The 15,239-nt window shown below is 40.5% G+C and overlaps 1 protein-coding gene across 1 annotated transcript in view; it reads left to right on the top strand.

Moving 5' to 3' along the window:
- The window catches only part of GOLIM4 (golgi integral membrane protein 4), a 32,542-nt gene extending 25,349 nt beyond the window's left edge, over positions 1 to 7,193 (top strand). Inside the window, 7 exon segments of the mRNA XM_010572856.1 lie at positions 278 to 480; positions 1,684 to 1,763; positions 2,239 to 2,351; positions 3,553 to 3,720; positions 4,491 to 4,559; positions 6,601 to 6,681; positions 7,044 to 7,193. Coding sequence (XP_010571158.1) covers positions 278 to 480; positions 1,684 to 1,763; positions 2,239 to 2,351; positions 3,553 to 3,720; positions 4,491 to 4,559; positions 6,601 to 6,681; positions 7,044 to 7,193 — 864 coding nt within the window.
- The last annotated feature ends 8,046 nt before the right edge of the window (positions 7,194 to 15,239 follow it).

The following is a 15,239-nucleotide window of genomic DNA, read 5'->3' as shown; positions in this document are numbered from 1 at the left end:
GAAAAGCATGGCTTCTCCCAGCATCTCCTCTTCTTTCCCCATGTCCTCCACAAACATACCAACACTTCCAGTCTGTGTTCAAAAAAATAATTAAATTTTAAGCAGAGACAAGAAAACTTAAAATAACTTTGCTGTAATTTTGCCTACTGCATGTAGCATCTGTCTTGTCACAGGTTTCTGCGTGCTTGTTTCTGATCATTGAAATTATGATTAATCTATGACTAACACATTTCTTTGACAGATAACATCAACAAAAGCTGTAACAAAAAGACATAAGCCAGCTTATGAACAACAACTAGAGCAGCAACAGCTTGCAGCCCAAAGAGCAGAGGAAGCCAATCAGCTACGAGAACATCAGGAATTGCTACACCAGCAAAGACTGCGAGGACAGCTATTACGGCAGCAACAGCTTCAAGAAAAAGAGCTTCAACTGCAGAAACAGGCAGAACAAGGAGAAAAACTCTATAAAAACCGGCTAAGGTTAAATCCTTCTACATGTGTTTATCATGGTCTGTGCTTTAGGTTTTATGGTTTCCACCATACCACCTTTGAAAAGAGGGTGGTTTAACACTATAAACCTAGACTGCCCATAAACTAAATCCAGTGAGCCTTATCTCCTCCTTTCCAAGGATAAATCTGATTGCTGTTTTAAGGTTTTTTTCTTCTTGCTATGGAAGCCTCTGAAGTCTGGAATAACAAGTGTACATTGCCATGCACATCCTTGGGAGAGGTTAGGGGCTTCTGGCATACAATGTCCCTTGTCTTAAAGCTTGCTTTAAATTAGTAATTACTTTCTGCTAAGCAGCAATTATGATCTCTTCATACTGAGGAGATCCAGTATCAGATATGTAATAAGTACCTAAGCTAAAGTTCCTCTTAAATGTGAGATGCTGTTTCTAAGTAATTCCATGAGGACTTTCTGGACAAGAGTGACTAGTGTTATTTGCACTGTAGAGACAAAAGCATGATTTCAGGAGAAACCAACACTCTGTTAGTGTCACAAAATTATTGTGAATGCAGTTACATTCATGATATTGTAGCTTCTACATGCCTTTTACCCTCCCTGTCATATTCCCTTATGCTTAGTTTAAAATTGTTAGTGACAATTTTTTGTCTTTTGGAATCTTAAGCCCATTGAATTTTCTTTGCTGAAACATTGAAATATTAATTATTAACTTGACCCATGTTCTAGAAGGATTTTGGTATGAGAGCGCCTTTCATAAATTGATAGTCAAAATACTAGTCCTGCAAGAACAACGACACAAGCAAACCCCTTTGAAGATGAAAGCTAAAACTGCTTATTCAACAGAATAACTGATCCATGTAGTCTGTCTTTAAGACCTTTTATCTGAGAGGTTCTTTGCTTCCAGTTCATAGTATTTGTGCTTTGATTATGGAATATACTAGCTTAGGAGTTTTGAAAATACAAAGCGGATCCCATTGATATATAGAGAAATACAAGCACAGAAGTTAGTATAGTAGGACAAGAAAGTCTTTGGTCTATGAAGTTTATCTTCTTTCAGGAAAGGTGATGTGAAAACATACTAGGTAATAGAAAGCTAAACTGGAACCCATTCTGGCAGGAGCTGGGAGGGGCAGAGATGTAGTAGGATGGTTTGTTTATTAAAGCAAAACCACACTGATTTGAAACCAAAATGATGTATTTGCATTTAATTTTCTCAGCCAACAGGCTCATTATGATAACATGGACCATGATATTGTACAAGGGGAAGAAGAGCAAGGTATTCAGGAAGAGGAAGGAGGTAAGATAAAATGTGTGTCCCTACCATGTTCGCAGGTTCCCTGTGAGATTTTAATATTCATTTCATACCCAGTTTGGATTCAAGTGAAATATAAACTCACAATTTAAAATCAGAAGCTCACATAACATTGGTTGAACTGACTGAGTGAAATACAGGAGTTACTAAAAATCATATCCACATTCCTGAAAGGAAAAGTGTCCTTGTGATTGAGCTGCTAGGATAGGGCTTTGTGGATCTTGGTTACATTCCTGGCTCTGCCTATGATTTTGTTTGATCTCTTCAAATTGTATAATCTTTCACTGTCAGTATCCTACTAGCAGTAAAACAGTTCTGTTAGCATTATATGTTCAGGTAGGCTCTTTAGGTAAAGGCTGCCTACTGTTAAAAGCATGTATGGAAGCTAGTATATAGGAGGCTCTCAAAAAGGCTAAATAAAAACTGCTGTAATACAGTAATAATGTCAAAAATTTGTCAGCTTATGAACATGACAACCACCACCAGGATGAAGGTGAAGATGATGATCAAAATAATCCAAATGAACAGCAAGAACCAGAACATCAAGAAGAAAATCAGCAGGCTGATGAATCAGTGAGTATGAATTAAGATGCTATGGATTGCAGTCGTTACTGAACTAAAAACCCAGAAGTCTCATCTAACATAATTGCACGTTACAGAAATAAGATGAACCAGAGGTCTGCTAGGAAGACAAGTTTGACAGTTTAAAACTACATCTAAGATCTATTTAAAGTTGTCCTTACTGATTTGGGAAGAAATCAAAAAAAGCTTCCTTGTTGGAAGGAAGTTGTTTTTCTACATTCCTTTGATCCGTGCTTTAGGTGGAATAAAGGATTTGGATTTAGCTGGGACTTGAACAGATAAACTTGGATTAAAAAAAAAACAACAGCAGTAACTCATTGGTGGTCAGTCAAAAAGGGAGGTGACAATATTTTTATGCTATGAGTAGTTAAGAGGGTAAGAGCCAACTGAATAGCCACTGAAACCAGCTGGAGTCAGTACAGAAGAAGTGTGAGATCTTGAAAGACAACATACCTCAGCACTGAACACAGCCATGATATTGATTGCACAGAGATCTGGATGCAGGAGATTCAGTCCTGCGCCTTCCCCCAAGTTCCATCTTACTTGGCATTGTGGAACATAAAGCGTATCATCTTCACTCCCTTCCCCCTCAGCAAATTAGAGTTGTATAGTAAATATTCCTAAAGGATATTTAACTTGTCAGCTGTGAAGATATCAGAAATGCTTTTACTGAATGATAAGCAGAAAGAAAATGCTCATTTTCTGAATGGCAAACTATGATGAAAAGCAAGTCTTGTTTTCTTTTGTTTTATTATAGATGTAGACAAGGTCAATATTGCAGGACAGACTGGTACTGAAAGATCACATCAGCTCTTCTGAGCTCTGAGCATTTAAAGTCTTATCTTTTTTGCACCTGGTCTTATCAGGCATTGTTGTTGTCAGATAGTCAGTAAACAAAAGGAGTTCTACAGCCTATGTGAAATAAGTCATCAGATTCAATCTGCTTTCTAGCAGATAGACAGACCTGCAGTTCTGTCTGTGTTCAGTGCTGAAGTTTTTTCTTTCAGGAACTGACACTTGTGGATGGGCTAGGGTTTGATCTACTGACCCCTGACACCTGTAGAGAGGTTCCAGCTGGTTTCAGTGGGTATGGAGTTGGCTCTAACAGAGCTCATGCTAGGGGTAGCTTTCAAGTGAAATGGAATTTGACTGTGAGATAAAAGTATTTAACATTCACTTCTGAAAATTACAGAAGGCAGCCATGGAAGATGTGAATCCTGCTGATGACCCCAACAATCAGGGAGAAGATGAATTTGAGGAAGCTGAGCAAGAGAGAGAAGAAAATCTACCAGATGAAAATGAAAAGCACAAGCAAACCAGTCAGAAACAAGGACATCCAGGAATGGAAGAGCACCTAGTGGTCAGTAAAGGGAAAGGAAACATTTGTAGGTACTCTTTAAGGGCAGTTTAGCACAGCTTGATGAGAGAACACTGAACTTTGACTTCTAAAGATTTCTTTTAAGCCATATGACATGCACAGGTAAAGTGTGGAATTACTTCTGGTGATACACTGGTGTGTCTTTCATCACTGGCTCCACTCAGTGAGGTGCTGTAGTCTCATAGTTCAGGGCCCCTGTGTTTTACCTTCACACAAGCCCCTGCAAGAACACCCATTCATACAATCAGGTCTTTGCACAAATCCCTTCTATGCCACTTCCATGCCAACAACAATCAACTGTAAGCAGTGGCATCACTTTCCTTCTATGGCCATTCCAGTGAATGCTGTGCATTTCAACCATGTTTAAACTGTGAACTCCTCCAGGGAGAGATAACCTGTATTTTTCTGGCATTAGTCTTTAATGGTGTGACTATTTCATTGTCTTCCTGCTTAGTATGGAAAGTCTTGCTTTATTCTGTGAAGTGATTTTTATTATAATCATTCTGCTGTCTATTTTTTAATTTAGGGCAGTTCTAAATCATGTAGCCAGGCTATCATTAATGCTAATGAACACACTATAACCATATATAGTTATATACTATATATAGTATATAACTATAACTTCTTATGCTATTATTGTTACTTTAGCTTTACATAAAGTTTTAGTTCCAGAACAAGAAGCTTTAACCTTCAGTCTTCTAAAGCTAATAGGCATGCACACAGAACTGAATTTTTATATGATCTTTCTGCAGATGGCAGGAAATCCTGACCAGCAGGAAGATAATGTGGATGAACAATACCAGGAAGAAGGAGAAGAGGAGGTAAGAAAACAGACATAAGGCATATGTGGACTCAGGTAGCATAGCATGTCTCCATTCATGTTCAACATTGGTATCTTTTGTAACTACAAGATGAACCCAAATCACTTTGCCTGACTTCATGAAACCTAGGAAGTCTTTGCCATTACTCTGGTGTCCACTTCTGGACACACTTAGTATTACTCATACTTATTTGCTGCAATCCATTAGTCTTCCATGCAACACAGGATTAATTGTGCAAAAATTGAAAAGATTAAGCCATTCACAACAGAAGGAAAAATTCCCAAAAACATCAAACCCTCCACAGGTCACTAAAAAACCCCAACTTTGCATCTCTAATCGCATGCTGCTGTTCTGGGCAAACTGCTTCCTTGGCCAGTTACTTGCTCTTTAGCTCTGACCTTGATTTATCCTCCTAAGCAATCCAAGTTCTGTAAGCCCCTACTGTTCATGGAGTCAAATAGTCAGGAAGCTCTTAGCACATTGCTTTGAACTGGAGGAGAAAAGGAGAAGGGACTTTCTTTTGAATGTTGAATGGCATGCTCATTATGCATGTGCTAGCATAAGTTGCCCTGCAGTTCTTCAATACATACCTAATCAATTGCTATTTTCTACTTCATACACAATGATTTACAAAAAGCAATAGAAACAGCTACTCATTACTCCCTTATGGGGAACACTTTGTCTAGATTAGCTGGTACGCACGTAGAATTCACCAGTTCAAAATACAGTAGCTTAAATCAAATCAGGTCATTAGGAACTGGGAATAGTTGGCCTTTGGCAACTACTCTTTGGCTTACAGGAAGTAATTTAATACAAGTTTCATAAAGGACTATGACCAGTGTGCTTACGGGAAGTATTAAAGAGTGAACAGTGATTGAATGAGCAATCAAGAAAGAGTTAAGATGCTGTAATCAGGAATAGTCTCTTTAGTAGGTAGACTCTAATATTATACATTGCTGTTGTTCAGATCTTTCCCATATATCGCTCAAAGCAATCCAGGTTTGATGGCTGCCCTTCTGCTGGCAGCAATACCTAACCTCAGAGAACTTGTTCACGAGCAGCTTTGTCTGTCGGAAGCAATTGCTAAATATACTCTCCTGCTACCGATGATGTTGAGAAGGCTGTTGCTGCTGTTGTTCAGGAGAAGGTGATAGCAGCTGCTAGAGGCAGGGAGCCCTGTCGAAAGCAGCAATCTCATCCTTGCTCTTTGTGGCAGGGGTAGGTGGCAGCACTGAGTGGTGAATGCTTCCCAGCCAGGTGAAACAGCTTTTTTTTTTCCCATGGGGACAGCTGTATGGCCTTACAGCAGCATTTTACCCAGCTTGCAGGGCACCATTTGGAGCAGATACACATAACAGCATTGTCCAAAAGAAAAATCAAGTTTACTTTGAAAAGCATGCCTCTTTCAAATCTGCACCTAACCATAAAAGGACATGGAAGCGAGGGAGAGCACTAACATAAAAGTGCTGGATCAAGATCTGAACACCTGGAAAACAGAGTCAGTGTGGCCTGCTCTCTTCAAGGATAGAGTTGGAAGAGATTATTCTTCACTCCCAGTCCTACCTTGTTCCTTTGTGGTTTTCCAGGAGCAATTAGCAGAAAGATCGCTCAACTGCTGGGAAAACATGGACAAAGTTACCATTAAATACCTACCTTGCATCTCAGAACTGAAATAGTTCTAGGAGTCTGGGGGGGGGTGGACGTGTCAGTTAATGACTCTTTGCTATGTCACAACAGTCTTACCATGAAGGACAAGGAGAAGATAATACGTATGTAAAGTTAAAACATGGAATGGAAATCTAAATGTGTTAGCTGTGAAAATTGTAGTTAAAAGTTAAGTATGGTCTGAGAGGAAGCAAGTTTCCCAATTGTTGGGGGGTGGGGGTGGTTGTGTTCCTCCTTTAACCTCTCCATGCCCTCTCCTCCCTTTCTTTTGAATCTTCATTCTGTGAAAGTGTAGCTGTGAAAACGTGTAGATTTACACCACAGGCTACTTTTTTAAAGGAAATTAAAATACACAGAACATCTCTGTGCTTTGTAGATCCAGGAAGATTTGACTGAAGAGAAGAAACGAGAACTGGAACGCAATGCTGAAGAGCCATATGGTGAAAATGACGAAAATGTAAGTACTGTGTAAACCCACAAACTCGGTGACACGATTAAACACTTAACATAACTGCAATCATGTCACAGTGACATTATGTAATAATTGTTGTAGCTTGCTTTCAATCAAAGACCTTAAAATTTCATGCTGTCCCAACTTCCTTTTGCTCATTCTTCCACCCCCACATCAATTCTTGCTGCCTGGAGGACTTTGGAAAAATCTTTTACTGTTTCTGTCCATCAGCACTAACAACCCCAGCTGACAGTCATTTTTCCTTTTCCTTAACTTCATCTCATCACCTTAAAATAAACTATAAGGAAACTGGCAGTTGTACTGAATCTGTGTTTTGGGTTTTTTTGTTTCCCCCTGCCCCCAATCAGGCAGATGAAAAGAGTAACAGAGGAGCAGATCAAGAAATGCAAGAAGAGAACAACCAGAAAGTTCATGAAGAAAATTATGAGGAGGAAGAGGAGGAAGAGGAGGAAGGCCGAGCTGTTGCAGCAAAAACTCGTAGACGAGGGGAGATGTAGTCGTCTTTTTTTTAAGCACACAAATTCCTGTGTTTTGGTTTTTGTTTGTTTTAAAAAAACAACAACTTTTTTAGGATATTTAATTTCCCAAAAAGTTTGTGTTTTACACTTTTTACTTTTCTATTAGAAGCTCTCATATGTTTATATGAATATGGTATTTTGATACTCTAGCTTAGTATTTCTTTTCTATTAAAACTGTACATAAACAGACATCATAGGTTTAATTTTTTGTAATGCTGGGCATGTTTTATAAAGGCCATCTTGGAATACACTTTTACCTTGTCCAAGCCTGACAGAGGTGTTTGGTCTAATTTCAGATACATTCAACACTTGAGGGAATATATCTAGTGCCTAAACCCAGTCGACATTAGTCACTCCAACTCTCATTGTCTTCCTTGACACAACTTTTATGACTAATGCCTGGCCACACTACCCATCCGAGGCATGATCTGCGGTGCTTGTAGAGGCCCAGGGGTAGTTTCATTCATTATCTCATAAGATTCTTCAAATCCTTGAAGATAAGCACATGCCTAGCAATCTGCAGGACCAGGCCTTTTATGGTGCAGAACAGTTATAAAATATGCAAGTTTTACAAGCCTTCAAAATACAGCCAGGTTAACAGCTGTTAATTTTGGCAGCTGTTTATATACAGTTAAATTATGCATTTATTTTAATGAGCATACCTAGGTACTTTAATTACATGCACTACATAGCAGATAATGCAAATGGTGGTATGCCAAGATGAGATGCGAGCTAGAAACCAATTTAGACTTGAAGATCCATTATGCCAAATCAAAACACTACAGCTGTCACATGAATGAAGATTTACAGAAGGAACAATTTTGTTGTTCTAGTTAATATATAAAATGTTTGACCGGAGAAATATAACTACATCACCTCAGTGACATGCTTTCTGGAAACTGTAGAAAGAGTTAAGGCATGTTAACTGAGTTGACATGATTGGTGCAAGATGTTGAATTAAGGCCTTTACCTTCTTTTACTTATTTATTTTTAAGTCTATACTGGAAGGATTTCTGTGTCACCTAGTGTGACAAATCAGACTAGAGACTAATCCTACAGAAGTTTTTTTTGAACAGCAAACATCTCTAGCACTGCATGCCAAAATGTAAGGGGCAGGGGGAAACCACACAAAAATTGTGCCTTGGTAGGCTACTATGAACATAATCACAGTGCATGAATATATACAATATTTGTATTGGTACAGACCCTAGTTATTTAATATATGTTAAAAGGAGAATGGGAATCTGGATTTCCTAGGCTATGCCCCATTGCTGGAAATGAGGCGCACAGTAGCTCCCCGTGAAAGTGTGTGTTAATATATAAGAAGAGAACGTTTGAGGTTTTTTTCCCTTTTTTAATGATGATGCATAGCAATGTTTTTAGTTTAACTTTTTATATGAATGTAATTTAATTCATTTTTCTACTAACTCAATTATCTTATGTTTTATAGTTGGTTTCCATTCTTTGCAATTTTCCTAATGTCCCAGACACAGTGCTTATATTTCATAGGAATATTTTTGTCGGCAAGTACTTTGGGTTTTCTAGTTACCATAAATCAGATTTACCTTATGTATAAAAAAGTTTACATGATACTGTAAAATGTATAATATGTACATAATCTTCAGAATACAATTATTTTGTTAAATTGGCCTGTATTTTTAATGTCACAGTTGCAGTATTTAATTATTTGAGGCATAATAAAACTTGACTGCAGTCAATAAACTAGAATATAGTTACTGATCTTTCACACGTGTGATGGTTTGTTGTAGTTATCCTAATGATGCATTCATACTCAATAGAGCACAGTGGAGACTGGCAGAGAGAGGGAGGGAGCTCAGAGCCACTTTTCAGGGGTTTCAGGGAAGCGGAACAGGGTAAGGACCAACATTAGCACTAGTGGCACTTTTAGCATTCTGTGAATGTGGTCTTTAAATCATTGTTGCAACTGAGGTCCTTCTCCATCTAGAGCAATAAAGCATCTTGGCCTTTTTTATCAAACATGGGCCTGTGAAAGAGGAGGAGGGAGAGCCCAAACCCTTTTCTGCACAAGCTTCTCACACAAATGGGAGCCGTTGTCCTCTCTCCTGCCCACCCCACGGTGGGGGAAGCCATCCCTGCTGTCCACATTGGGCCCACTCAAGCTGGGAGGAGAGCCCTTCCTGGCAGAGGAAGACAACTAACTCTGAAGGTACAGGTACATACCAGAATACAAAGGGCTCTGTCTTTTTCACAGTATCTCTCACCTATAGCAAGCCATATGCTTCAAGCATTTACATTAATGCATACAGCATTGCCTGTGGAGACATGGAGAACACAAGACTCCATTCTGCCCCACTTACAGTGTGGAAAAAGCCACTTCCAAAGCCATCTGCAGGTACAAGTGACCTACCAGCACAGCATCTTTGCACCAAAATAAGCTGCTGCTTACTTCTCTGCCTTTGCTTCAGCAATTTGCTGGCTGCAAATGAAATTAAGCAGGTGCTCGCATGTTCTGCTGGCTTGTGGGCCCTGCTGTTGCCCAGGCCCCTGGGTGCAGAGCATGTTTATTAAGCAGCTTTGACAATGTCCTTTTGTTTACTGTCAGGCTGCTGGGCTTCACTTGGATAACTTGTGGCTGCAGCAAGAGCCTAGAGAGACAACAAAACTCTGCCCAGAACGAGAAGCTGCAGAATAAGGGCTCCCATTGTGCGTTGTACGAGCCAGTATTCACAGCAGATGCAATATTTACTTCAGCAAACATAACAAGTTCACATCTAATGTGATTAGGCCAAGAAAGTCTTAATGAAAGCCTGTTCTGTCCTTAATCAAGGGCCTATTCACTTCAGACAAGAGTTACTTGACTGAAGATCAACTTTCCGAGTAAGAGTTCAGGCTTGGCTGACAATAGCGGCGTGTAATCTCCGTAACTCGCCCCAGCCACTGCTCTAGCAGTGATGGGTTGTGCTTTCCCACAACTCCCCAGCCAACGTTGCTCCCTGCCAGCGTCTCAGGCTTGGCGTGATTCAAACTGCAATTCCTCGGTTCTTCCAAGGACCTTTTTGCAAAGGCTAAGGGCAAACCACACAAGACCTTGTCCGACTGCCTGCTCTGTAGCTGCTCAACCTCAAACGATTCTGACCTCTTTGCCCGACACACATCGCTTAGTGCCAGACCTTGCGGTCCCGTTTGGTAGATGAGCTGGTGGTGAAGGCGGACCCACACGGCTGGTCCTCATCGCCATAGGATGTCTTTCGGGATACAGGGAATGCTGAATGCTTTGCTAAATCAAGGAATTAATGTGCTCATGTGACCTAAAAATAAACAGGAGATGGTCCACTGCTCCAGCCCTGTGGGCATACAGAACAAATGGCAGAAGGAAATGCCCTCGGTTTTACTGCTCACAGAGCGCGACTCCGAGCATGATGCTGTGGCAAAGAGGACTAATGAGTCTCCCACACCAACGGAGTGAAAATATGAATTCAAAGGGAAAGGTTACATCACTTCTGGATTTGGCAGCAGCAAGACAGCTATTGGCGTACTGTGACCAGGTCTAGCAACCACTCATCAAAATATTGGAGACCATTCAGGGAAAAGGGTGCAAATAATGGGAAAACTGGGCTTATAGAAAGAAAGTTCATGCTACAAATAGCTCAGGAAAGAAGTGATCATGGGCTAGGAGAACCCACAGAGGCAACCACCTGATGAGACAGGGGTCATCAGCCTCCCAGAGAAAAGCAAAAGAAAAATCCCACAATAAAATTCAGGCCAGAAATACAGCACACATGTTTAGTAATGGAGCTAATTAGGCATTGCAGCAATTATTTTACAGGCTGTGATGAATTCTTGATCACTAGACATCTTTTAAAAGTCCTAGTTCAGCCCCAGCTTGGGCATCATGAAAGAAGTCCTACTGCCTACAATAAATTGAAAGGTCAGTCAAGAGGATCATAATAGCATGCTCGAGCCATAAAATACATGAAGCAATAACACTCAGTGGGAAAAATAAAATCCAGTGGAATTCATTCCGTAGGTCAGGAAATCTTCCAATGGATCAGATACAATATCTCGCCTCAGTAAAACGACCGCTCCTTGCCACATCGCCTTTAACAGCTCTGTGTACATCAGGGAGTTTGAAACCACTTGCAGGCTGAAAGCCACCGTGCACCATCAGGGTCCTTCTCAGCACCAGCGTGCAAACAGCACACTTTGTGTCCGGGTTTTGTCCAAATTATGAAATGCCAGCATGCTAACTTACAGCTTGATCTAACCCAGGCTGAAACGTGAGTTAGATAGCTGTACTTTAAAGCAAACAGAAAAAAATCACTGTGACTAAGAATGAAACACACAGATACACTTGTCATCGAAGTACAAACTAGTTTCTGGCAAGTTTTATCCCCTTTTACTGCAGCTTTTCATGACAAAGGAGCTGCAGAGCAGTCGTTGCTAAAAATGACCTTCACTCAGCTTTTCAAGTCTGAGCACATAAAATGTGTTTACTCTGTGCACAGAACTTCTTACTTAGCTACATGCAGGAAATAAATTTATATCATTACAGCCAAAATGTTTGCAGGGTGAAAGGAAAGAGAAACCCAAAGCCACATATCCAGGGCAAGATAAAAAGTTGCCTCCATACACCTAACACATCATCAGCCTTCAAACAAGTTTCCTTTCCACAGGTCTTGCTTTAATAGTTCTTGCTGGTTCAAATGTAAAATTATTCATTATTTTCTCATCATTGTCACTTCTAAAGGGAATAAAAACCCAAATAACTTTGCCATATCTACTAAGAAAGTAATTTTAAATTTTTATTAGAAGTTCAGTGTATTAAAGGTATTTATCAGCTCTGTTATAGTCAGGGATTCAGCTGACCAGATTAGCAATGCCTCTACTTGTTCCTACATGCTGAAATGCACAATAGAAAATTCACAGGCATGTTGTTATCATTAACCTATGAATCCTTGAAACACAATCATTGCACTGTAATAAATATTTTGTTCTCAAAGCTTCTTCTATCTGCAGATCTCAAGCCATTGTAAAAAAAGTGTTAAACCCTATCTTAGAGAAAGGCACAAAGGCAAGGCAGCACAAGAGGTTTGGAAAAGGTTTTCAAGGGGAAACCTGAGAACGGAGATCAGATTGGGCCTGAGTTTAGCCCCAGACTCCTGCTGTACCTTCTGATTGTGATCAGCAATATTAAACCGTATCTTCCGCATGTTTTCAGGCACAGAGCAAAATGCTTTTGTGAGTTCAAAAAAATATTTTGCAATAGACTTTTGGCCTGGGGTTGATCTCTCACTATTTTAGCCTTACAGGCCTTGCTTGTACGAGTTCCTGGCCTCGCTTTGCATCACCTCTGACATGAGCTAGGGCCTACCTGTTTCCTTAGCTCCATACCTACATTTCAACTACATAAATTCATGCTCCACCAAAATTTCCAGAGGTGGCAAAACCATCAGGACATTTTTTCATCGCAAGCACTATGTACATCGGCCACGTAGGTGACCACAGCATCACAAAATGCCTTGAAAACACTCATGCTGCCCTTGAAGCCAGATGAGCATATCCTCCAGCAAATGTCCATCACAGAGCTAACCGGCTAGAAGAGCTGTCATTTTCAGTGTTGCCTTTAGTGATTAATTGACACAATTGCCAGCATTTTCATAGCCCTACAGACTTTCACAGGATGCCCACACACAGCTCTGCTGCTTCAAGTTGGGTAGGAGTCCCCTTCCCAACCAACCACACCAACGTAAGAATGCTGCCTTGCTTGTGTATCTGTGCTAATTCGTCCATCTCTAGGTACCACTTACATACAACAGCTGGGAAATATGGTCCTTTCTCCTCAGCACTTCTTTTATTTCATAAAATAAACCATTACTGCCCGCAGAAAAAAATCAGCCAGTTCCATTCCTGCTGCCCATCACCCTACCATGGTCAGTACTTGATTGAACAACTTGGACTTCCACAAACACGTGAGTCACAGGCACTAGTAAAGTTTTTGAGGTAAAAAGAAAGGACTCAGATTGACTACAGCAGGAAATGGCTTAGCCCTTAGCACTTACGTGAGATTTCTCCCCTGGCACCTAAACTCTCAGTTCATTTGTTTCTCCATTTGAAAATGGGCCTCCAGAACAACCATCAGTCACCCTGAGCAACAAGCACGCTCATTTTGCAGTTCTGTGGGCAATGCACTCCATCATGCACCGCGCAAAGCACGGGCAGTTCTGCATCCCTCTTGGGTCACTCAGCCTTTGCGATTCCCTGGTCATGTTTTATAAGGAAGTGCTATAATGGTGCTTTTTAGGAATGACGCTTTTCTGCTCCAGGCTGCAGAAAGAAACAAACATCTCCCTGCATTGAATACTAGAGAAAAATCAGTGTCGACTCTGATCAGAGGTACACAACAAGCTGTTCTGCAATTCCTTGATGGTTTTTTTTGTCCTTTTCCAAGGAGGAGAAGGCAACTGTAAGGATGTGCTTGCCGAAAAACCTTCCGCGTAAAGAAAAATTTCATGGCTAACAATCAGGGTTGAGCTCTCAGTGTGCCACAGGTCAGAGCCTAGCTGTCAAGCAAGCCACAAGCATTGTGATAAATTAGTTACCATTTCCTAAATGTTTGTAGGGACTCCTCAAGTCATCAGCATTATGCAGGAGGCTCATGCAAACCTTCCTCACACAGAGGACAGGGTCAAAGACTGGAAACAGACAGCCAGGGCTGGCCCAGCAGTACCTCCTGCTGAGGACAGTGATGGTGAGAGATGTGGCTCCACAACCTCTCTTCTCAAACAAGCAAAAATATCTACCAAATAACCTGCTGCCATGGAGGCAGGATTAGGGGATCTCATGCCTCAGTGGTCAAATAAATTGGAAGGTCTGCCTTTGCATTAGTATTTCTCTAAAGGGTGCTGGGTTTTACCATGAATTTGCATAGCATCCAATGGAAACGTGCCTCTCCTTATCAAGGATTTTGGTTTACATCACCAATAAGTTAGCACAGTTTCTCTCCTGAAAGAGTTCATATTCATGTCAAAGCTGACCATTTTACATTTGTCCATGGGTGCAATTAAGACCTTAACTATGAATTGAAAGAGATAAAAAGGTGAGTTTTAATGAAAGGTTAAACTTCACAGGGAATTTTATATACTGCCTTATGTCAAGGGAAAAAAAAGAGTCCTAGATGGCATTTTGGAAAAGGCAGCATCCATAATTAATGAACAAATGGCATTGTTAGCTGTTCATCAGAACAAAATAGCCAAAGTTGTGCAAAAATGAGATTATGAAACTAATTCACAGACTACTTGGGATACATTATTCCACTGGTGTCAAAGAAAATGGCAAGACCTGCAGTTTCTCCCTGACCTGTAGAAAAGACAGGCTCAATCTTTCCTGGCAGGAGCTGCAAAGTACCTTCCTAAAGTAGTAATCGTGGTGAATAACCCAGGTCAGCCCTGTACAAGATACTCCTGATTGCAGAAGCCCCGAGCTGTTTGTGTACAGGAGATATTGCAAGTTGAATGCAAACAACCCTCCCAGTGTTACAGGCAGCCAATTTTCTGGTCATTTATTGTGACAGGTGAGAAATGAGATGGCTCATATACAGTAAGCTGAGATGGTTTATAATACTAAACAACGTCCTTGCACCCAAATAAATCCTACCTGGGTTTAGCTTTGCTAGTAGTTTTATACTGTAATTCCAAAGAATAAAAAAAAAAATCAGGATCTGGGAAGACATAGAAGGGATCAGAGTACTCATTTAAAAGTTGGTGCAGAGCACAAATGGGAGGTGGAGTATTGCCAGACACCTCGACACACCTCAGAATGATCTATTAAAAGCAATAGTGGTGCCAAAGAAAACGGCTGTATTTCAGTCACAGCTAACCAGGGCCTGTGCCAGGAAGTTGATATTAAAGAAAGATTAAAGGAGTTTTCCATTTCGCCACAGGAATAACCAACAGGTATTAGAAATGAACATATGCAAATGCCTATTACAGCAGCTACACCTTGGACAGCTTAAGAGTGACCTCATGGCAATTATTGGACATCACA

This window comes from Haliaeetus leucocephalus, unplaced genomic scaffold (genome assembly GCF_000737465.1).
Source record: "Haliaeetus leucocephalus isolate CR32 unplaced genomic scaffold, Haliaeetus_leucocephalus-4.0 Scaffold362, whole genome shotgun sequence".
Lineage (NCBI taxonomy): Eukaryota > Metazoa > Chordata > Aves > Accipitriformes > Accipitridae > Haliaeetus > Haliaeetus leucocephalus.
The sequence above is the reverse complement of the archived record's forward strand: the minus strand, read 5'-3'. Positions and strand labels throughout refer to the sequence as shown.